This window comes from Meles meles, chromosome 11, assembly GCF_922984935.1.
Source record: "Meles meles chromosome 11, mMelMel3.1 paternal haplotype, whole genome shotgun sequence".
NCBI lineage: Eukaryota > Metazoa > Chordata > Mammalia > Carnivora > Mustelidae > Meles > Meles meles.
The window spans coordinates 62,712,274-62,738,063 of record NC_060076.1 but is presented as its reverse complement, the minus strand read 5'-3'; the positions used below and the strand labels follow the sequence as shown (position 1 = coordinate 62,738,063).

Below are 25,790 nucleotides of genomic sequence, written 5' to 3'. Positions count from 1 at the left end.
AATATGTCTCATATGTTCTTATGCATTTATAGTATATGCTTTCAGTATAAACTGTTGCTTTAATCCTAAGATTATGAATGGACCAGACAAGTTGAGTTGTATGTAGTGGTTGTCAGAATTCATTACCCTGTGTTGACCTATACAACTTGATGAGGTACCTTAAGGGCACAAATAAGGAGAGTATCAATTGTTGGAGGTGATAAATTGAGCTAGCCACCGAACAGACCCGCTTCTTACTGCTCTTGCTCATTTCATCTCACTACAGGCATTTTCACATCTTTGAGTAACAAGCGAGATTAGATAAGAAAATTAGCTTGGAATAGTCAGTTCATAGTAGTTTTAAAATATAAAATAAAATATAATTTGCTAATTTGACTCAGTAACTTTTACCATCTTATGCATGATTGTATATCCTAGTGAACTATTAAATATTTATCAAAAATGTAAGAGAAATAGAAAAATATGGTCTAATTTATTTGAAATGGTTGCTAAGGGAAATTTGAAAATAGTATTCACATAATAATAAGCAACATTTACAACTTAACTTCACATGGGGATTAAACGCAGCTGAGCAGATACTGTGATTCCTCGTGGAATGGTGAATGAGTCAAATGCCTGTTTATATTAAGTTTACTCATATTCTTTAGAGTGGAACTGAAAGTAACTTTTCTATTTCCTTGTTTTCAATGGAGATGATTCTACCCTCTGTGCCTTTAACCCTTATCCTTATCATTTTATTGAACAAAGACTGCCTGCATTGGAAAGCAAACACTGCTGTTGAGGCCTGAGTGACTTGATTTGCCCCTTCTCAAAATCAACTGTGTGATATTCTTTTCTCAGAGCATGGTGTCAGGCAGCCGTTCTAAGCAGTACAGACCCATTTTGTTCTTTTATGGTTTTGACCAGTGTTTCTTAGTACTAAGCATAATGCTGTGTATATGCTTGCAGTAGTCAACTTTAGTCAGTCTTTCCAAGAAATATGTTACTTTTGAACAGTGTCTGTCTATCTGTCTATAACTGGGTTCCATACTCTTCCTGGAATACACTGAGTATGTTCACACCTTACATGCTGTTCCTGCTGCTCTAAATGCTCCTCTGAGTCCACAGAGCTCCCTCAGGGCACTCAAGATTCCACTAAAATGTCTCCTTGTCAGAAAGTCCTTCTCTGATGACCCCATGTAAAATAGCTCCCTCCCATCTCTTTCCGTTCCTTTTTTCTGCCCTTTTTTTCTTTATCGCGTATTTCCTTTTATCCTCCCAAACAACCTGATTCATTTATTTATTTGAGAAAGAGAGAGTGCACATGCATGAGTGGGAGAGCCAGAGGGGGAAGGAAAGAGAATTTCAAGCAGAGCAACAGAGCCCAATGCAGGGCTCAGTCTCACAACCCTGAGATCACGACTTGAGCTGAAACCCAGAGTTGGAGGCTTAATTGACTGCACCACTTAGGTGCCCCTGTTTCATATTTCTTAATAGTACCTAGTGAACATAACTATTTAGTTGTTTATTGTCTGTGCCTTCCTCCTCTATAATGCACATTCCTTGAAAGCTGAGACCTGGTGTAGTTTTTCCTGCTGTAGCTCAGTTCTTACAACAATGTGGCACAAAGTGAGACTTGATAAGTATTTCATATTAATTTTTAGCTAGTATAAACCACAGATATATCCCATCCTATATTGTTTTTTTTTGAGGGGTAGTGGGAGAGGGAGAGAATCTTAAGCGAGTTCCATGCCCAGCACAGAGCCTGTTTTGGGGCTCGAACTCATGACCCTGAGATCATGACCTGAGCTGCAATCAAGAACAAGACACATAACTGAGTCACCTAGGTGTGCCTTGTATTATTTTGACATCATTTCCTTACTCCCAGCTTTGATTAGAATGTTGTCACACATTTTCTCATAATCCTGTTTTGGTGTCAGAAGCCAGTGGAATTTCTCTACTTCCAGCCACTGCTTCTTCCACTTACAGGTATATTTCTGAAATTCTTTTCTTTCCTAGTCAATTGTTGATGCAAACCCATTCGTTTCAAACACTTTTTCTGAGCACTTCCCCCACCTTACATCCTGGGTTTTTTTGTTTGTTTTTGAGTGCCTGAGCAAGTAAACTTGTAAGTAGGTTCTATCCGAAGATGTCAGGGTGTGGATGGCCTTTTCATATGCCTTTGAAAGGAAAATAGAGTTTGGAGAGACCAAGACAAAAAATTCTTTATAAAATTTAAGTGCTTTCAAGATGACAGTAATGTACTATATTAAAAAAAATCTTTAAATTTCTTAGTTGGTCCTCAGAGAAGTGGGGATTCATTTCTGAATGGGAGAAAGTATACAGGCTCACTTTGGCTCACTGATTAAACATAGAAAGCAAAATGACCTGCCAGATTTTCACATGTGGACAGCATAGAGGTGACCAAGTGTCACACTTCTATATAGTTATGAATATGTAGTCCTAAATTTAGATTAGTTTGGTAGAACTTTTGAAAACTTGCTAACTGTTGTGTTAGTTGCAAGTTTGGTAAGCCTACCCTGCACCACAGATGGTGTTTTAATATGCAGTGGAAGGATAGTTAGTTGATCTCTTGGTAAAATAACTAATAGAATGGATTCCTATTTTTTTTTTGACTTACAGGTTTAAGATTTTTTTAAAGGATTAATTCCCAAGGAGGTAAATAAGTATAAGAATTCTTTATAATTAAATTGTCACAAATCATTGTGAACCATGGTTTTTCATTCATAGCAAGTCTTTAACTGTGTTTCTTCTCCATTTTTGTTCTGTGACCAGAGAATAGAGGGAGAAACCAAAACTGCTAAAAGTTGGCGCCATCCACTGAGTAAGCCTCCAGCGAGATCCCCACTGACTCTGGTGAAGCAGCAGGCAACAAGTGATGAAGGTGAGCTTGTGATTTTGCAGTGTTTATTCTCTGTATACTGAATGATAGTCAACATTCATTCTGTCTGTTTGTTATAATAAACTTATCTAAAAATTGCTTGATAGGAAATTTGACTGAGTTGCAAAGACATGCATACCATAAGGAGATTATAAGAAATAGTTAACAGGCAAAAGGAATTTGGATTTTAAGGGTAAATCCTTGCTTTATATAAGCTAGCTATGTTTCTAGTCAAAGTTTTCCCATTTCATATGATGGGATAAAATTGGTCTTTTCTGACATTCATCTTAAGATACTCTAGAGGAAGTTGAGAATCATTTCTCTAAAGGTGTCAAATCATGAAGTTACCATGCTATAGATTCCTTTGCATTGTCTTTATTTTTAACTTGAGTCTTTTAAAATTATTCACACCATCTTGAGTAAGAAACTATGTGCAGTACCTCCATTTCCTGTTATGCCTGGTATGTGGTGAAACAACTTTTCTCCGTAACTAGATTTTACTGACTTTGCTTGATGTGAAGTAGTTTCATTTACAACCAGTTACTATTCCTGCGTGTAATATTTATCTTTTGTTTTACCTGGCTACCCTTTTCACCTCTCTTTCTCTCTTTTTCCAAAAATGTCTTTTTGTTGCCTTCGATTAGAAATCAGACCACTGACTAGCTATTTCTTCCTTGCAAGTGTCTCATAGCATTGGGGGGCTTATTTTTTCCTTCTCTAAAAAGATTAATTTAAACAAGCCTTCTATAAAAAGCCATTCTTCAGGGGCGCCTGGGTGGCTCAGTGGGTTAAAGCCTCTGCCTTTCGCTCAGGTCATCATCCCAGGGTCCTGGGATCGAGCCCCACATCGGGCTCTCTGCTTGGCAGGGAGCCTCCTTCCTCCTCTCTCTCTCTCTGCCTGCCTCTCTCCCTACTTGTGATCTCTGTCAAATACATTAAAAAAAAAATTAAAAAGCCATTCTTCTAAGTATTGTCCTTTACTGGTACAAACTGTTAAGGTCATGTGCCTGTGAAGCTGTCAATGGAGTAAAATGTGAACCTTGGGATTAGGCCTCTTGTTTGGTTTGAATACAGTCATCAGAGTAGACATCTCTAACAGATTGTTTTCTTCTTTACTCACTGTCTAATTTTATATCCCATGGTTAGTTAGGAAAAAAGATCATCAGTGTAGGGATGGGATAACGATTGTAGCAATTTCCAGAACACCAGCCAAAGGTGGAATTCTGTCTCTAGTAATACAAGTAGTGAAACATATTCATGTTTATTTCCATATATCATCATTTCATTTCTTCTTTCTCCTCTTTACTGTACCCAGCACAAACCATTTTCCCCTTAGGGTCAAAATAAAGGACAGTTCTGTATAAGGTAATTACTGCTTACTGTACATTACTTTTGAATTTTAATTATGCTTCTCCATCATTGCCTGTGTTTAGTGTAGTTTTTTGGAAGTGAATGGATTATAGTAACATGTAAGGAAAACTACTTTCTCCTGTGTCCTTTTTTTCCCCAGGTAGTTTATTTTGATGTGGGCCATCATAAATTGGCCCAGAGTTTCTCCATGGAGAACAGTTCTGATTTCAATCAGTATGGTTTCCAAAATTTTTAAGTGAATTGGTTCAACAAAGTCATCTCAAGATTTAAGGCTAAATGTCTTGCTGGAACATTAGGGTGATTGTAGCTTTTGCAGTCATACACTCCGTATTTTAATATGTTAAGGACATAGTAAAAGGGTCCTCTGAGGATTTTAGAGAATTGAAAATAAAAATATCAGAGAATTTAATGATGACTAAATATTTTTACAACTTTCCATACTAACAATGGAGAATGTTCTGCATCCTGAAGTAAATTATGTTTGACCCTTGAACAACACAGGTTTGAATTGTGTGTGTCCACTTATAAGTAATTTTTTTAATAAATACAGTACGGTGCTGTAAATGTATTTTCTCTTCTCTGTGATTTTCTTAATAAAATTTTCTTTTCAGGGAGCCTGGGTGGCTCAGTCAGTTACGCATCTTCCTTCCATTGAGGTCATGATTACAGGGTGCTGCAGTTGAGTCCTGCATCACTCTCCTTGCTCAGCTGCTTCTTCCCCTCTACATGCTTCTTTCTCTGCCTGCCGCTCCCCCTGCTTATGCTCTCTATCTGATAAAAAAAAAAATTCTTTAAAAAACATATTAAAAATAAAATTTTCCTTTTTCTAGCTTACTTTATAGTAAGAGTACCATATATAATGCATATAATATGCAAAACACGTGTTGATCGACTCTTATGTTATTGGTAAGGGTTATGGTCAATAGTGGGCTATTAGTAGTTAAGTTTTGGTGGAGTTCAAAGTTATATGTGGATTTTCAACTGCATGGGGATTTGGCCACCCTAACCCCCAAGTTGTTCAAGGGTCAACTGTATTTATATCATGGGGCCCTTGTTCAAAATCAGTATGTTTTTGTCAAATTAAATATATATTAAATTTCAGTAAAAGGAAGAATATCTTTCCGTTAACTTCTCTGATAAAGTAGAAAACAGTCCTAAAAGAATCTTAGGAAAGAAAGAAATCATTTGCCTGCCTCATTAAAAGCATACTAAATGCTTTAATAACCATAATCTCAGAATTTCCAGGTCTTTCCAGCACTTTCCATCTCTGGGATGTTCTTACTTAAGCTAAAGATCTGTCTTTGTATGAGAATATTCTTATACACTGCTTCCAGGGCCCCATACTGTTTAGCTGGATATATCCAGCAGGATATGTATTCAAACAGGCAGTGGCCTCCAGCCTTAACAACTCCTTGAATTTATGTTCTAAAGTTCTGTTAAAATAAAATGAATGAGACTGCTTTCATCTACAACTTATGCAAAACTCTGTGTTAATCAATGGGATAATGGAGAAAATGGAGAAAGTTACCATAATTCAAATCATTTATCAAATTAAGTTATTTAATTAAGTCATTAATTACATTTATCATAATTCAATCTGCAAAGTATTACATGACAATTTTTCATTATTAATATTATAATTCATTATAATATATATATTATATATATTATAATATATATATAATTTCATTATTAATATTATAATTGGCATCATATCATGGGGCCCTTGTTACCTCTGCCTTTGCCTCTGTGTCTTGTACAGTTGGAAGTGAATGAACGTCATTATTATTAGAAAATGATGAACTCATTGGGAGCACACAACTCCAAATCTAGCTTCTTTTGGGAATTTTTCTACCCAAACTACTAGGCTCCTTTTGCATTCCTCATATACAAGTAGGTATATTTCAGCCAGGACCTTTAACTAGATTAGAGCATCTGAGAAGTTGTGTCTTTAAACAACAGTTTAGTCTTCTGCCGGTAAATGAGCATTTCTCTGTTGAAGTTGGAATTTGACTCCTTAACAGAAAAACAGCAAAAAGAAAAAATATTGATCCAGCATCTCTGGGAATTTGTGTGCAGCCAGGAGATAAGAGTCACCCCTAAGTTGCTCTTTTCAAAAGTACAGTGAAGTGGCTCTTTGATATTCAAATGACCTGAAACTATAGAGACCATTATGGTTAGTGGCAGATCCAGTAATTACAGAATCTGCAAGGATTTCCTGACTCTCAGCTCAACCAGCAAAGCACTGGTTGTTGGTGGTAGAGCAGACATGGTATACATAAGAAAAGAATGATGTTAGAATATAGTATCTTTATATAAAAACTATTATCTAATTCTTCTTTGTTTTTGTTTTGTTTTTAGTGAAAAAATCTTAAATGTATACTGAATATTTTATTATTTATAATTGAAAAGAAATGACTAAGCTGCCTCTGGTTTTCTTTTAACTGAAATGTTTTTCAGTTACATTTTTCCTTAAGCTGGGCAGCTATACAAGGTGATCCTGAAACATGGATTAATATTCTGTATTTTTTCTGTTCATTAAAATAATTATACAAATGTTGGATTAAAACATAAACTTGAAAGAGTAGGTTGGGTGGATCATTTTATTTTTGAGGCATTCTTTTTATATACCTGTCCTCTTCTTGTGATATGTCAACATAATGGCATATTCCTGTTCTCCAATTTCAGTGCTTTGTGGTTGAATGTCTGTAGGAAGGAGTGTGTGTGTGTGTGTGGCATGGAACCAGGCAGGCTCCAAGAACAACACTCTTGCCTGGCCTCAGAAGGTACTAAGAATGAGGGGATGAACCAACTCGGGTTGGCAGGCTCAGAAGTCTGCCACAGTAGTTCTTTTTCCTTCGTTGGTGAAGATGGCTCAGAAGTCTGCCACAGTAGTTCTTTTTTCTTCGTTGGTGAAGAGGGCTCAAAGGCTCTCACATATTTCCCCTAATATTCCAGCTTTGATACTGGATAAGTGACATTAAGGCTGTCATGATCCAGTACCAGCTTTGTTCTCTAGCTTCATTCTTCTCAACTACCCTCCACAAATCCTCCTTTTCATCCATTCAGACAACTTTTTTTCCTTCTGAATGTAATCTACTGCTTTTTACTTCCATGCACTTCCCCCAATTATTGCTTTACATGTGCTACCCTTTTCCTTCTTTTTTTTTTTTAATTTTAAGATTTTATTTATTTATTTGACACAGAGAAATCACGAGTAGGCAGAGAGGCAGGCAGAGAGAGAGGAAGGGAAGCAGGCTCCCTGCTGAGCAGAGAGCCCAATGCGGGGCTCAATCCCAGGAGAGCCTGGGATCATGACTGGAGCCCAAGGCAGAGGCTTTAACCCACTGAGCCACCCAGGCGCCCCCTACCCTTTTCTTCTTGAATCATTCTCTGCTCACCACTTCTCCTTTCTACCTCTGCTGTGCTGTTATACGCATACTTACTTAGCTTTAGAATGCCACTTGTCACTTTATATTGTGCTCATCATTTGTCTGTCTCCCTACTCCCACTCCTTTCATCTTGCCTTCCCTTCCTAGTCCAAGGTTAACCACTGTGGCTTAAATCATCCATGCATCCAAAAGCAGGAAAATGCTGGTCATCAGTAACTTTGAAATCAGTCATTAGTCAAATACTTTAATATGATATATGCTTTCATGTTAAGGAAAACGCAAACTCTTGTCCAGGAAATATTCTCTGTATGCATAAATGTATAGGAAAACATGCAGTTTTAGTTAGCTGGAGAAATATGTATATATGTATCAGCTAACCCAGTTTTGTATTCCAACTGTATCAGAATCTTGTTTACCACTGTGCCAAATCCTAGGACATGCTCAAATGAAGCTGCCATGTTGCAGACATAGCCAAAGCCTTGGAGACCCGAGGGCCCCCAGCATAATGACATCCCAGTGGGACAGTGGCTTGGCTAGCACTGCAGTGTGTATTTGTATTTGTGGCCTTCCTTCCTAGTTTGATGTCATTCAGATTCAAAAATGTTGAATTCCTCGTGCTTTTGCTGACTAGGGTTTTCATCAGCAGTGCTTTAATCATGCTGACACAGACTCCAGACCTCCCCTTATACTGGTATTCTGGATATGAATTTTGTCAACCTCGCTGCCTGACCCCTCATGATTCATTCTTTGTTCTCTGAAGCTATCATCCTGCATATATGTATGCATTTCTTTTAAATTTACATGTGTTTCCAATGTAAATTTTCCAGCTTTTCCCACTGTGGACTTCCAAGACGTTCACTGCTTTTGTACTTACTGTGCACTTAACGCCCTTGGTGAATAATAAGGTTAATGTTTCTCAAGCAAGTGTGCACTCAGGACAGCCTCATAAGCACATGGGAGGCATCATGAACCTGGTAGTGGCTGATGCAGTAATACTTTACACAGTGATCCCCACTGTTGTTGGTGGCAGTGGGAGTTGACAAGTTGATGCTGTCAAGTGGAGTTTTGCTGGAGACTTTGAAAAGTAAGTAGAAAGTTTGTAAGAAAATATACAAGATTGTTATCAGGTGCTCAATTTTGTAATATTGGTAATTTTTCATATTTGATCACATTTTTTAAAAATATGGGCAAAAATGTATTTTTAAAGAGACATGGAGGGCACCTGAGTGACTCAGTTTGGTTAAGTGACTGCCTTCAACTCGGGTCATGATCCGGGAGTCCTGCAGTCAAGTCCCATATGCAGAGAGAAATGACATCAGATTGGTAGGGGAGAGCTAATGCTGTGTCTGTTTGGGGTAAATATGCTGGGAGTAGAGTGGAAGCTTGGAAATCAGAGTTAAGACCTCTAGGATTCCCTCTGACACACAAAGCTGGACTTTTAAAAGTCTATACCCTCTGTTAAGGGTGTGCTGGGGAAAAACAACCAAAACTGACCATAAGCAGAGGACAAGAGGGCTTGCCACCTGGGTCTAGGCTTGAATGGGAAAAGGAGATAGGTTAATAAGAGAAAGTCACCCTTAAAATTCTTAACCACAGGACTGCCAAGTATCTCAAGTCAGAAATTTAAAGTAAAAGTGGATCCCAGCTGTTAATGTTTCTAAGGCGTCTAGCAGAGGCGATTAACAAAATTTTTGAACCCCATCTAAAGTGGAATCTGGTTTATTACTGGAAAATAGACTCTGACTAAAGTCCTGGCCTACTTGAGCCTTATCAGGTTGTGTGTGTATGTGTGTGTGTGTGTGTGTGTGTGTGTGTTTTAAGATTTTACTTATTTATTTGAGAGAGAGACAGAGCCTGAGCCAGGAGAGAGGCAGAAGGAGAAGGAGAGGGATAAGCAGATTCCCCACTGAGCAGGGAGCCCAGCATGGGGCTTGATCCCAGGACCCTGAGAACATGACCTGAGTGGAAATCAGCAGTCAGATGCTTAACCGACTGAGCCACCAGGCGTCCCACCCCCCTCCCTCCTTATCAGTTTTTTGACTGAGATTGGCCTCAGTTTTATCTTGGGTGAAATGTAAGAATTGGCCAGAAATTATTGGGAGTTCTAATTTACAGGCTCAGGAATGGATTTTTGGCATTTTAAATACTCTGAAATGAAATGTGGTGATATGTTGAGCTCATCCTCAGTGGACCAAATTTTTATTTCGAATTCTTCAACTGTAATTTTATATTTCTAGAATAATTATACAGAAATATTGAAAGACACAGATACCCATCTTTACCATGTTTACCCAACTGCAAAGGTGACCCCACCTACAAGTTTGAAAATTGACAAGATTCAATCTGACTCAGGTCAGATTAAAGCCCTGCTATGGCTCTAATTTTCTCTAATCTGAACTGTCTATATAACTTTATAAATCATCAGTTCAGCAAGTGCAGTATGGTAATGAGCTGCTAAACATCTCTTTGAAATTACAGACACCAGATCTCTATCTTTGTAATGTCTGCATGCCTTGAGGGTTAGATTAAGAGTGTATTTCAGGCAATGTTACAGCAATTTATTTTTTTAGACAGTCTCTATTAATATTATAATTCATTTAGCAAAGGATTAAATATTTAAATACAGAGATAGAAGAGATAGAAATTGCTGCTTTAATTAGAGATTATTCTTGGTGTTTGACCATTATTTAACCCATTTAACCTAGGTTTTTAAGTTATTTTAAAGAATAAAATGTATACATTTAAGTATAATTAAGTAAGGAGAATCTCAGGAATGCAAGTCTGACAAAAGTTGATTACTTTCCCAAATGATTTTCTCTGTTTCACGTTCCTTTTGTTACAATGCTCATGTTTATAATGCAATCACATTCTGAATTGGTCCGAAACACATTTTCCCATGTGGGGAACTGGAACTACCTACTGATTCACTTTATTAGAGATTTTTGTTTTCTTCTGGGATTGCCTGATACTTCCTATAGTATTTTCTGGAATATAGCCTGGGTCATTCAGTCATTGTAAGTACTACTAGTGTACAAGCTGGCTCCTGGGTACTTTGCAATTGTCCTTCTAACAAAAGGACATAATTAAAAATTGGCTGTTTCATTTTACCTCTGGTAGATAGTTGTTTTAGGGGAGAATTATGCCTGTCAATCCATGGCATGCTATAACTCGCTCCTTTCTAACAATTTGTATAGATGTTCTAGTCTTCATTTTATTTCTCTTATTTTAAGGATTAAGTGGATATGCTGACCAAATATAATAGTGATGTCTTTTATCTATTCAAACTTTACAAATATTATTTAAGTATTAAAGTAGATAACAATTTTATTTTAAAAATTGAAAGCACCCATTTGTTTGTTTTGCCAGATTGTAATGAGTACATGACTGTTTATGGTGGCAACCAGAAACCTTGTTCTACTTTTTCCTTGGCTGTTAATGGCTGTGTGGCCTTGGAGAACAAAGTCATGTAATCTCTTTAAGGCTCATCATGATTCCTTGTCTCATTAATTGTCCCAAAGTTTCTTTCAAACCCTGAATTTCATTCAAACTTGAATGATAATAGGAGAGGGTATAATGTAGTCTCTTGCCCCATGTTAGCCTTTCATTGAAAAACAAAATAGTGAAATATAGAAACATCCCTCCATCAACAGTGTTTCCCCTCTGTGAAAAGTTCCCTACAATTTAAAAAAAAGAATGCTGTCTTTGGCTGTTGCATGTCGTTCTCCAAATGTTATTAATTTTTACATAATGATCTCTTCTCTTTGTTCCATCAATTCTTATTAGCTTGAGGTAATATTACACTTTCATAATAAGCACAGTTGTATTTTTGTCTGTTTAAGCAATAAAACAGAAAATTCAGCAGAATACTAAGTAGATTGGCTTGGAATGTTTGTTGATAGGTCACAGCCAGTGTTTTTCTGCATTATGTGGACACAAAACATTAAATGTTGTTGGCACTCAGATTTAATGGATATTTTATCTAGCACTCAGCTGTGTAATAATTGTTGGGCATTCTCAGTTTAGCTTGATTTCTCTGTCAGTAAATTCTATCAAAAGCCCCAATGGCATTGACTTTTATGGCAATATGGGGAATAAAAATCAAAAACACCTTGCTCTTGTTATGCTAGTGGCTTCATAAGGGTTTGATTGAATCACAGGGGAAAATGTTAGCTTTTAACTTACATGGTTGCTTTCTGTACTTTTTAGTATCAGTCTTAGAACTTTTTTGTTTTCATAGAAAACTCTTAATAAAGCCCACATATACATATGTATTATATATATATAATATATATATATAATATATATAAATAAAATTTATATATAATATAAATATATAATATAATATAAATATAATAAAGCCCACATATACATATGTATTATATATATATTATATTATATATTATATTATATATTATATATATAATATAAATATATTAATATATATATAATATATATATAAATATATATTATATATATTTATTATATTATATAAATATAATATAAATATATTATATATATTATATATATATTATATATAATACATACGTATATGTACTGGAAACAATCTTTTTTTCCCCTAAACAGTGGTTGGCATGAAGTCTTATGACTAAGCATCTGAATGTGCTAAAAGCATTGGGTTTGTAAAATGATACTCAAGACTTTGATTCTTTTGAATTCATGTATGTATCATTACTCTTAAAGTCTGGCAGAAATATCTGAGAGATAGCTTTTGATACTACAATTATGTGGTTCATTCCATTCTTGGAAAAATAAATTACTGTATTAGGTTGAAATGTATGAAATTGCTGATATTTGATTTTTTTTCTCCACAGAAACTGCATTTCATACAGCTTAATCTATTACTCTACATTTCCTTACACTTGTACTCAATCCCTTTTCCCTAGAGACAAAGATGTCTGAACCCAGTAGGCCATTGAATTAGCCATATTTTGTACCATATTTTCTGCATTTTTCTTTCCGCCTCTTGTTTGGTTGTGAAATTACGTATGAAGATCAAGAATAAGTGTGCAAAGTGTACATAGAGTTTAAAATTTAATTTTATGATTACTTGATCATTTTCTTCATTTTGCCTCTGACTATTAAAAACTTAGTCCTGAGCTGGCAGTGTTCTGCAGGTTGATATTTGCAGACCATTATTCTGGATTTTAAGAGGGGACTTTCACTGCTGAGGTTTGGGGATGCATAAGTGACATGTGTAAAGCCCCCAGAGAGTGAGTGATTAGGAATCTGCTATGATAAGGAATGATAATAGTGATTATCATCATTTCAATTCTGTATAGTGTTGTGTGTGTGTGTTTTTTTTTTTTTTCCTTTCCTCTTTTCTGCGTCTTAATTTCCCAGTTTTAGGAAAATGACGAGGTGACTGCCTTTTTTTTTTTTTTTTTAAGATTTTATTTATGTATTAGAGAGAAAGAGAGAATGAGCAAGCATGAGAGCAGGAAGGTCAAAGGGAAAAGCAGACCCTCTGCTGAGCAGGGAGCCTGATGTGGGGCTCCATCCCAGGCCTCCAGGATTATGACCTGAGTTGAAGGCACTCAACCAACTGAGCCACCCAGGCACCCATGATTGCTTTTTTGGTATGTTATCAAAGGGATATCTAAATTCTACATGGATATTCCAATGCTTTATTGCTTATGTTTTGTTTTGAGGAAACATTTTCAAGATTGAACCGTGCAGCGATTTTTTGCATTGCATTGCATTGCTAATAAAAAGGAATAGAAACTTAAGGAGAAAAGGTTTGCTAGGGGTGCCTGGGTTGCTCAGTGGGTTAAGCCTCTGCCTTCGGCTCAGGTCATGATCTCAGAGTCCTGGAATCGAGCCCTGCATTGGGCTCTCTGTTCCGTAGTAAGCTGGCTTCCCCATCTCTCTCTCTGCCTCTGTGCCTACTTGTGATCTCTCTCTCTCTGTCAAATAAATAAATAAAATCTTTAAAAAAGAAAAAGAAAAGGTGGGCTATAATATGTGAACATGTTTGAATTTTACTCAGATATTTCCATAATTGTTAATGTCTTTTCTTGAGGAAATACACTTTATAATGCTCATAAGTAAGTTTGCCAAGGATCTGGAGTAAGAACCTTCTTGGGAGAGAACAGTGAGTACAAAGGTCCCTACAAGGGACTGAATGTGGCATGTTTGAAAAGCAGCAAGAAGTGTAGCTGACAGGACTGCCTGATGGCTTTGGATGTGTAATGGCAGAATAAACATTTGCCACTGTGTCCTCTTCTTATTTCTTTGCCTTCTCCCAAGTAGTCAGTTCCCTTGTTTCCCTAGCAATTGGCATCATGGCCGCTCCACATGAAGTTCTTATCTGTCTCCTTTGCAGCAGTTTTGCTTAAATGCCAAGCAATTCCCCTGTCAGTGCTTGGGTCAAAATGTCTCAGGATCTTGCTGTCCTTTACATAGATGACCCAGGCTAACTTTTAGCTAAGGGGAGCTTTTTTTTAAACATATGGATTATAACATGCTAGTGGTTCTTTGCTTAGAGATCTTGTAAAGCCACTTTTTGACTTTGTCTTATAGAGGCTATTAATGAAGTAGTTGGAAATTGGAGCTTTCTCCCATGGGAAATTTTGAACTCTTTGAAAGCAAAGAACTATTTATTTTTATTTCCAATTTTCAGCATCTGTCATATTGCCTAACACACTGTGAGTTTCATATTCTTACTCTTTCACCTGTCCTTGATTTGATGCTCATAATAAGCTCCTTTTGCTACCATGTTGCTAGCTAGTTTTCCAAAGATAGGCCAGCTTTCCTTTAGGAGTTTTCTTCTCCCTATTCCTACAACAATGAGAGAATTGACCATGCCAGTTTCTTCCTATTGTATACATTATTAGTAATTTATATTTACTGTTCTTGAAGGTAGATAGTATTATTGTCATTATTCCTATTGAGGAAATTGAGCTCAGAGACTTTATTTCATCTGTCCAAGGCCACAAGGCTGGTGGTTGGTAGATAACAGGATTTAAATCCTATATAGTTTCAAGTTTGTATTCTTTTTACTTTATCACCTTAGGACCCCTGATAATAGTCCCTGTCCTGATAAAAGAAGCTAAAATGAACACAGTGAACACAGTCCCTTTTGCTGTCCATGTGTATTGTAAGAATTTGTACATATATGAAATATGAGCTAACATTCTTGAACTAATTAAGTAACATTGGTAATGCCAAAGTTGTCCATGAAACCTATCTCCTCAGATGTACTATAACTATCAGCACATTTTTGTGTAATAGGAATTTTGAAGGAGTATACTTTGAAATCTTTCTCTTCTCTTCCCTTTCCTTTCCTTTTCTTTTCTTTTCTTTCCTTCCTTCTTTTCTTTTCTTCTTTTTTTTTCTTTTTCTTTTTCCTTTCCTTTTTTCTTTTTCCTTCCTTCCTCCCTTCCTCCCTCCCTCCCTTCCTTCCTTCCTTCCCCCCTTCCTTTCATTTATCTGAAAGAATTGAGGGGAAAGGGCAGAGGGAGATGTTGAGAAAGAATCTCAAGGAGACTCTGCACAAAGTACAGAACTTGATACGGGGTACAATCCCACGACCCTGAGACCATGGCCTGAGCTGAAACCAAGAGTTGAATGCTCAACTGACTGCTCCACCAGATGCCCCCATATATGTTGTTTAAAACAGTATATTGAGCGAGTTGGAATGCATTCCTTTGAAATGCTTTTGACATCTGTGTTATTGTAATGTTATATATAAAGAGTAAGACTATGTGTCTATCCATTTAGTTTCAGAAGTTCTTTAGAGCTCAGGTGCCTGAGTGGCTCATTCAGTTAAGTGTGTGACTGTTTGGTTTCAGCTCAGGTCATGATCTCATGTGGCAAGCTGTGTGCTCAGCGGGAGTCTGCTTGAGTTTCTCTCCCTCTTCCTCCCCTCCTCCCCCACCTCATGTTCTCCCTCTCTCTCTAAAATAAAGAAATACATATTTTTTTTTAAAAGAAGTGCATTAGAAATAAAACAGAATTCTCTGTTACCCATTATTATATTAGCATTTTAGGGGATTTCATTTTCCCTTAGTATATAATTTAATTTTTCCTCAATGTCAACACTTCCTAGTAAAACCATACCTTAAAGTCCTATAATTTTTTTTCTGTTTTGTACTTTCGAACACAGCTTTACAAACCTTTGAAACTCAGCAATTCATAGAATCATTAAAATTCAGTTTATATACTGATTATTAAGTAGTTTGTATAGGAACAATAAAGTTCCCAACTTTGAATTTGTTTGTTTGAGTAGTTCATTTATGCCCTTGTTCCTCTCCCCTCAGCCTCCTCCCCCAACAACTTCTTCCAGGACATTTGAAACCATATATAATGCCTCCCAGGACTGAGATTTTGGTCAACCTGAAAGATAACAGATGCTGCTCTGTTCTTCATAGCAGAGAATTATGCTCGACCAGCCAAAACACAGTACTGGCACATAGCCCCAGCAGCAAAATGCTTGTGGTGACTGGTAAAGGGACAATCATACTGTAGTAGAGTAGATGGCTTTTCCCATCTGTTGGATTCCATCAGTAAGTCCTGGCAACAGCCCTTCAACGATGGCCCAAATGTTTTTCTGTTGAGAAATCTACTTGCACCTAGTAAGCATAATTTGTTTGAAAAGACGGTACTGAGGAGTGAATAAATCTGACATACATCTGCTTTAAAACTGTTTTCCTCAGTTCATAGGAGCTACCTAATCTTATTTTGACTGCAGGTTATTTTTTAACGTTAAAGATTGCATATTTTTTAACTATAAAAACTTACAAATCCCCTTTCCTTTATTCCACACTTTTAAATGTATTTCACAGAATTAACATCATACAGTTTTGTATGTATATTTTAAATTTATTAATGGAATATTCCTTTAATATTATGTTACATATGTATTCACATTTATTATATTTCAGTAATGCTCTTTACCCATTTTAGGGGTACCTGGGTGGTTCAGTTAGTTAAAGGCCTGACTCTTGATCTCAGCTCAGGTCTTGATCTCAGGGCTGTGAGTTCAAACCTTGCACTGGGCCCCATGCTAGGCATGGAGCCTATTTAAAAACAAAAAAAACCCACAAAACATCCTTTCTAATGATGACATAATACCATCATGCCATAATTTATATATTTCTAAATGAGCACTTTTGGGGGGGTACTTTTGTAAAGGAGATTAATCTTTTTTATTATCATAGATAATATTTAGTGATTTTTTGAATGAATGGCAGAATAAAGGCTTTCTTTTTTCTCTGAAAACATGGATCTTTTGATAGAAATGTTTATATAATAAGAGGTAATTGTGTACCTATGTAGATTGGCCCTTCCTGTTCCAATTTGTCTTGTCATGTTAAAAGTTTAATATTTAGGGCATATATTTTAGATAATTTTCTGGATGATGTTTGCAAAGATTATGCTGCAGACTCACAGGTAAATGCTGGAGGCCTAGAAGGGAAGGAACCATCATCTGTTGAAGCCCTAGTTCTTCCGTAGTAATGGGTAGCACCAGCATTGTGGCTGATATTTCATATCACCTTTTGGGGAACCTTGTAATTTAGAAAATCTTATGTTCATTTTTTTTAAAGATTTTATTTATTTATTTGACAGACAGAGATCACAAGTAGGCAGAGAGGCAGACAGAGAGAGAGGAGGAAGCAGGCTCCCCGCTGAAAAGAGAGCCCGATGTGGGGCTCAATCCCAGGACCCTGAGACCATGATCTGAGCTGAAGGCGAAGCTTAACCCACTGAGCCATCCAGACGCCCCTCTTATGCTCATTTTGCAGATGAATAAATAGTGAGCATCAGATGTGCTACTGGCTCTCAGACTTTATAGTTACATACTGACAAGACACATTCTAGTTATCCCTTTGTGACTGGATTCAGTCCTTGAAAAACAACATTGTTTATGGTCTAGAGGAGAGAGCCAGTACTCCAAGTGCAAATACTTCTGACAGCAATTGTGTGGGTCATTTTTCCCAGTGCGGTGATTTCCTTAACCCCCCAAACACCAATTGGGTGTCCTACAATTTAGTTCATTTCTGATACTAACAACTCATAGTCAGCACAGCCCCCACAAATTAAGGGCTCAGTGCCACAAGATGCCTCCACTGTAGACACCAATTCAAGTCTTTAGTCCTGATCAGTGTGCTGTAAAATCTGGGGGTTCCTATAACTCCCTTCTCAGGTTTGATCATTTGCTAGAATGGCTTACAGAACTCGACGTTTACTGCTTTACAACTCAGGAACAGCCAAAAAGAAGGAGTGTACAAGGCAAGGTATGGGGTAGGGGAATATGTGCAGAACATTCATGCCTTCATGCCCTGAAGCTCTCTGAACCCTGTTGTTCAAGGTTTTGTTTTTGTTTTTGAATTCAAGTAGAGCTAATGTACAGTGTTATATTAGTTTCAGGTGTATAATATAGTGACGTGGTAATTCTGTACATTACTCAGTGCTCATCATGATAAGTGTACTCTTAATCCCCTTCACCTAGTTCACCCATTCCTCCACCTCCCTCCCTCCCCTCTGATAATCATCAGTTTGTTTTCTATAGGTAAGATTCTGTTTCTTGGTTTGTTTTTATTTCCCTTTTTCATTGGTTTTGTTTCTTAAACTTCACATATGAGTGAAATCATATGGCATTTGTCTTTCTCTGACTGACTTATTTCACTTACCATTATATTCTCTAGATCCATCCATGTCATCGCAAATGGCAAGATTTCATTCTTTTTTTATGACTGAGTAGTATTCCATTGCACGCGCACGTGCGCGTGTGTGTGTGTATACCACAACTTCTTTATTCATTCATCTATCCATGGACACTTGTCCTTCTTCCATATTTTGGCTATTGTAAATTATGCTGCAATAAACATAGGGGTGCATATAGCATTTCAAATTAGTGTTTTCATATCCTTTCGGTAAATATTCAGTAGTAGAATTACTGGATCATGTGGTAATTCTATTTTTAATTTTTTGAGAAATCTCTATACTGTTTTCCTAGAGTGGCTACATCACTTTGATTCCCACCAACAGTGTGTGAGGGTTCCTTTTTCCACATCCTCACCAACACTTGTTTCTTGGGTTTTTGATTTTAGCCATTCTGGCAGGTGTGAGGTGATAGCTCATTGTACTTTTTGTTTGCATTTCCCTGATGATAAGTGATGTTGAGAATTTTTTCTTGTGTCTGCTGACCATCTGGATGTCTTCCTTGGAGAAATGTCTGTTTATGTGTTCTGCCCATTTTTTAATTGGATTATTTGTGTTATGGGTGTTCAATAGGATTATATGTGTTAATTGTGTTATGGGTTATGGGTGTTTTATAAGTTCTTTATCTATTTTGGATGCTAACTCTTTATCAGATGTCATTTGCAAATACTTCTTTCATTCAGCAAGTTGTCTTTTAGTTTGTTGATTGTTTCTTTTGCTGGGTAGAAGCTTTTGTTTTGATGTAGTTCTAATAGTTTATTTTTTGCTTTTGTTTCCCTTGCCTCAGGACACCCATCTAGAAAAATGTTGCTGTGGCCAATGTCAGAGAAATTACTGCCTGTGCTTTCTTCTAGGAGTTTATGGTTTTGATTCTTATTTTTAGAAACTTAGTCCATTTTGCATGTATGACTTTTATGGGGGCTTGATTGTCCACATGGTTGAATAAAACATCATCAGTTGGCAATTTAAGTCAATCTCCAGCCCTTCTCTCCTTCACCAAGGTCAGAGGTGGGGCTGAAATGCCCACCCTCTAATCATCCCTTGGGCTTTCTGGTAACCTTCCCCCACCTGGAGCTATCTAGGGGCCCCCAGCTACCAGTCAGTCTTCTTATTAGCATGCAAGACACTTTTATCAATTCTAAGATTCCAGGAGTCTTAGAAGCTCTTGTGTCAGGAACTAGGGACTGAGACCAAATATTTCACCCAATAGTGCTCTTCTCACCCATATCATTTAGGAAATTCCTAAAATTTTGGAAGCTTTCTATCAGGAACTGGATCAAAGACCAAGTATGTTTCTTTTTATATCACAGTATCACAGCAAGTATGATTTTAACAGCAAACATGGAGGATTATTTTGAAGATGTTTTTAAGATACATTGATGAAGGATGGGCTGAGTTGTAAGCAAGCTGCCTATGAGAGACTGCTTATTGTGATTTTATCTAAGTGGCAGAAGTGTAGTTGTCTCTTAGTGCTGTCACATATGTAAATCAAATACTCTTGGTTTACCTCTTAATTCTTCTTGAGCACTATTCTTATATTCTGTGTGCATATCTATCTCTACTACGTTTCTCCATGAGCTTTTATTTCTGCCAGAAATATTCAGAATTAGAGGTATAGTTTGGTTTCTTAGGTATGAGTCAAAAAAAATTTTATTTTTTCATTTTTTGATTTTTAATTTTTAAAAACATTACCCATGTTGGGTGATTCCTGTACCCAACATGGGGCTTGAACTCATGACCCCAAAATCAAGATTTGCATGCTCAACTGACTGAGCCAGCCAGGTGCCCCTAATTTTTAATTTTGTAAGTTTTTATTTTAATTCCAGTTAGTTAGCATACTGTTGTTGTATTGGTTTCAAGTGTACAGTATAGAGATCCAACATTTCCATACATCACCAGGTGCTCATCATAACAAGTGCACTCCTTATTCCCTATCACTCATTTGACCCATCCTCCCTGGGAACCATCATTTTCTTCTCTATAGTTAAGAGTCTGTTTCTTGGTTTGCCTCTTTCTCTCCTTTTTTTCTCTTTTGGTCCTTTGTTTTTTAAATCCCATGTATGAGTGAAACCATATGGTGTTTGTCTTTCTCTGACTTATTTTGCTTAGTGTAGTACACTCTAGCTCCATCCATATTGGTGCAAATGGCAAGATTCCATTTTTTTAATGGCTGCATGATAGTCCATTGTGTGTGTGTGTGTGTGTGTGTGTGTGTGTGTGTGTGTGTATGTGTACGTACACATTACAACTTCTTTATCCATTCATCAATTAATGACATTTGGGCTCTTTCCATAATATGGGTATTGTTCATAATGCTGCTGTAAACATCAGGATACATATGTCCCTTTGAATCAGTATTTTTGTATCCTTTGGGTAAATACCTAGTAGTGTGATTGCTGGATCTTAGGGTAGTTCTATTTTTATCTTTTTGAGGAACACCCTTTTGTTTTCCAGAGTGGCTGGACCACTTTGCATTCTCACCAGTAGTACATGAGGGTTCCTTTTCCTCTACATCCTTGCTATTTCTTGTGTTTTTTATTTTAACCACTACAAGTGTGAGATACATCATTGTAGTTTTGATTGTATTTCCCTAATGGTGAATGATGATGAACATCCTTTCATGTGTCTGTTGGCCATCTGGATGTTTTCTTTAGAGAAATGTCTGTTCATGTCTTCTGCCCACTTTTTTTTTTTTTTTAAGTTGGATTATTTGTGTTTTGGGTGTTGAGTTTTATTTGTTCTTTATATATTTTGGTTACTAATCCTTTATCAGATATGTCATTTGCAGATATCTTTTCCCATTCTATAGGTTACCTTTTAGTTTTCTTGATTATTTGCTGTGCAGAAGCTTTTTATTTTGCATAGCACCAATAGTTTATTTTTGCTTTCATTTCCCTTTCCTTAGGGGACCTATCTAGAAATAGGTTGCTATGGCTGATGGCAGAGAAGTTACTACCTGTGCTCTAGGATTTTTATGATACTGGGTCTCACATTTAGGAATTTAATTCATCTTCAATTTATTTTTGTGTATGGTGTAAGAAAGTGATTCATTCTTTTGCATGTTGCTGTCCAGTTTTCCAGCACCATTTGTTGAAGAGACTGTCTTTTTCCCATTGGATTTCTTTCCTGCTTTGTCTGACATTAGTTGACTATATAATTGTGGATTTATTTCTGGGTTTTCTACTCTGTTCTTTTGATCTCTGTATCTTTTTTTTGTGGCAGTACCATACTGTTTTGATTACTACAACTTTGTAATATGACTTGAAATCTAGAATTGTGATGCCTCCAGCTTTTCTTTTCTTTTTCTTTCTTTCCCTCCCTCCTTCCTCCCTCCATCCTTTCTCCCTCCCTCCTTCCATCCCTCTTCTTTCTTTCTTTTTCTTTCTTTCTTCTTCTTAGTTTCGTCATTGTCTTTTTCAAGATTGCTTTGGCTATTTGAGGTCTTTTGTGCTTTCATACACATTTTAGGATTGCTTGTTCTAGGCCTATGATAAACGCTGTTGGTGTTTTGATAAGGATTGCATTAAACGTGTAGAGTATTTTGGGTAGTATAGACAATTTAACAATACTTGTTTTCTGAGTCCATAAGCGTGAAATATCTTTCCATTTCTTTGTGTCATCTTCAATTTCTTTCCTCAATGTTTTATACTTTTCAGAGTACAGGTGTTTCACCTCTTTGGTTAGGTTTATTCCTAGGTATCTTTTTTTTTTTTTTTTTTGCTCTAATTGTAAATGACATTGTTTTCTTAATTTTTCTTTCTGCTGCTGCATTATTGGTTTATAGAAATGCAACAGATTTCTCTATGTTGATTTTGTATCCTCTGACTCTACAGAATTTGTTTATAAGTTCTAGCAGTTTTTTGATGGAGTCTTTTGGGCTTTCTACATAAAGTATCATATCATCTGCCAATAGTGAAAGTTTGACTTCTTCCTTTGGGTATGTTTTATTTACTTACTTTTGTTGTCTGATTGCTGTGACCAGAACTTGCAATACTGTGTTGAACAAAGGGCTGAAACTGGACATCCTTGTCTTGTTCCTGACGTTAAGTAAAGGCTCTCCATTTTTCCCCATTGAGAATGATGTTAATTGTGGTTTTTTCATAGATGGCCTTTATTATGTTGAGGTATGTTCCTTCTAAACCTACTTTGTTGAGGGTTTTTAACATGAATGAATGTTGTACTTTGTCAAATGCTTTTACAGTGTTTGTTGAAATGATCATATGATTCTTATTCTTTCTCTTATTGATGTGATGTATCACATTGATTGCTTTGTGAATATTGAACCATGCTTGCAACCTGGGAATAAATCCCACTTGGTTGTGGTGAATGGTTTTTAAATGTATTGTTGGATCCTGTTTGCTAGTGTTTTGTTGGAGACTTTTGTATCCATGTTCATCAGAGATATTGGCCTATAGTTCTCTTTTTTTTCTGGTATCTTTTTTTTTTTTTCCTGGTATCTTTATCTAGTTTAGTATCAGGGTAATGCTGGCCTCATAGAATGAATTTGGAAGTTTTCCTTCCTCTTCTATTTTTGGAATAGTTTGGGAAGAATAGATATTAACTCTTCTTTTTTCTTTTTATTTTGTTCAGTTAGCCAACTTATAGTACATCATTAGTTTTTGATGTAGTGTTCAGTGATTTGTTAGTTGCATATAACACCCAGTGCTCTTCACAACATGTGCCTTCCTTACCCATCTTAACTGTTTTTTAAATGTTTGGTAGAATTTGGCTGTGAAGCCACAGGCCCTAGACTTTCGTTATTGGGAGTTTTTTGACTACTGATTCAATTTCTTTGCTGGTAATCAGTCTGTTCAAATGTTCTATTTCTTCCTGTTTCAGTGTTGGTAGTTTATATGTTTTTAGGAATTTATCCATTATTCTAAGTTGTCCAATTTGTGGGCATATAGTTTTTCATAATATTCTCTTATAATTGTTTGTATTTCTGTGGTGTTGGTTTTTATTTCTCCTCTCTCATCTGTGATTTTCTTTATTTGGGTCCCCTCTCTTTTTTTCTTGATAAGTCGGGCTAGAGGTTTATCAGTTTTATTATAATTTTTTTAATGAACCAGTACCTGGTTTCATTGATCTGTTCTGCTATATTTTCAGTTTCTATATAATTTACTTCCACTCTAATCTTTATTATTTCCTTTCTTCTGCTGGTTTTAGATTTTTGTTATTCTTTTTCTATGTCCTTTAGGTATAAGGTTAAGTGGTTTATTTGAGATTTTTCTTACTTCTTGAGGTAGGTTTGTATTGCTATAAATCCCCCTTAGAACTGTTTTGCTGCATCCTGATTGTTTTGGACTATTATGTTTTCATATTAATTTGTTTCCATGTACTGTTTTAGTTCTCTTTTTGTTACCTGGTTAACTTAACTTCTATGTATTTGTGGTCTTTCCAGACTTTTTATTGTGGTTGATTTCTGTTTTTATAGCATTGTGATCAGAAAAGATGTGTGGTATGACTTCAGTATTTTTTAATTTGTTGAGGTTTGTTTGTTATGGCAGCAACATTTTCAACAGGTTGCTTCAGTATATTTATCCAAGGTAGTATGTCTTTTCCCCATTCCCCCATTATAGTAGTGGTTGTTAGGGAGCTGGACATCTTTCATTGGAGGCCACCTAAGCCATTGCTTACATTTCCTTATTCAGGACAAAGTTCCTGAGAACATGGTGTCTAGAGCTGTGTTATAACCTGCTTCTACGAATTCTATATAAGAGCTTATGTAAATTTAAGGAACTACTTTGTGTTATACTCCTGCTTTTCTTAACTGTATTTTACTCACTGTAGAGTAACGGGAACATTTTTGTGAGTTTAGATTGCCTTCATGAATGCACCAACTCATTTTTGTGAGTTTAGATTGCTTTCATGACTCACCAAGAAAAAAGAAAATGAAGTTCTATTGACATAGAATTTGTTTCCTACTATAGCTAACTTACAGACCTTAATGAAGGAACTGAGAGGAAAGTATGCCTTTTTCCAGTAGTGACTTGTTTTCTTTTTGTGTAAGTTTCACAAATTGATTAAGGAAAGCAGTTTACAAAATTCTTGCCTGGCTGTGAGAACAGAATCTGCACTAGTTTTATTAGGGCTGTATTTGTTCAACAGTAACTCTGTGGTACTAATATTTTTGATGAATGTTATATAGTCATGTGTGGGTTAATGATTCTCAACCTTTTTGTTCTCAGGAACCCCATACCCTTAAATGTTTTGATGACCCCAAAGAGGTTTCATTTGATCTTATCATGTCTTTTTCCTTCTTTTTCTTTCCCTTCCCTTTCTATGGGTTCACCTTATCAATACTTATTGGCTGGAAGTTAGAATAGGAAACATTTTAAAAGTATTAATTCATTTAAAAGTAGCAATAATAAATTCATAAATAGTTATAGTTTTTTTCATAAAAAATAACAATATCCCCAATCATAAAAAACAGAGGAGTGGCATTGTTTCACATTTTTCCCCCCAAAGGTGTTTAATATTAGATTTAATGAAAATAATTGGATTCTTTTATCTGTTTCTACATTCAGTGTGCTGCATTATGTTCTGGTTGAAGTATGTGAAGAAAGTGCAGCTTCACATAGATATGTGCTTGGAAGGGGTAAAATATTTTAATAATCTTTTCAGATAATTATAGGTATTCTCCTTTGACACTATACCAAAGTCGGCATATGTTAGTTTTTTAAAGATTAGTTGCAATGTGGAATCGAAATCACATCAATGAACTCTTTGTACTCTAGTAAGCTGAAGATTCTCTGGTCTGTCTTGCACTTTGAGCGACTCTTCTACACATGCATGATTTTGGAACATTATGCATTGGTAAACATACCCAAATTGTATAGGTCTCTTTATATAATATTTAAAAATTATATTTGATATTATCATCATCAGTCCCATCAGAAACAGCTTTAAGTATTGGTAAGCTGTCAAGGTTACAATAGTGGAAAAATATTTTCCAGAATTCTAAGTTAACTGTAAGCTTGATTTGCCACTGTCAACAAATACTCTGAATTTTTCTTTTTATTAAAATGACAGGCTTTCTCTGTTCACTTTCATGAAAATTCCTGCCAGACCCAAGTCTGACTTATTATAGTTTGTCTGCAAGTAAAGATGGTGTTTCGTGAAAGAGACAGCTTTTTCAACTTGCAATTCAACTAATTGCAGATGTACTTTTCCCCCAAGACAACTATTGAACTTTATTGTGCAGCAAGTACTTTATGCATATATCCCATGTTTGTCACAGATTTCATAAAATTTTTGCCAGGGTGACATAGGCAAATAATGTCTTAATGTTATAATGAAGGTATTTTTGACTATACAGACTTTGTGAAATTGTGCTGTATGTCTCTGGGAGTCCATAGACATTACTTTGAGATCCGCTGGTACACTATTAGCCCTCCTTTCATTCTTGTTGGGAATACAGTAACTGCTAGTAGTGTTTTCACAGATTTCCCAAAGTTTGATGC

At 36.2% G+C, this 25,790-nt stretch overlaps 1 protein-coding gene across 7 annotated transcripts in view; it reads left to right on the top strand.

The window, feature by feature from the left end:
• Window positions 1-25,790, top strand: part of KDM4C (lysine demethylase 4C) — a 510,176-nt gene that overhangs the window by 311,207 nt on the left and 173,179 nt on the right. For all 7 annotated transcript variants that reach the window (XM_046023271.1, XM_046023269.1, XM_046023272.1 and 4 more), the window contains one exon: window positions 2,776-2,884. In XM_046023271.1, coding sequence (XP_045879227.1) covers window positions 2,776-2,884 — 109 coding nt within the window. The remainder of the gene's footprint in view (window positions 1-2,775; window positions 2,885-25,790) is intronic.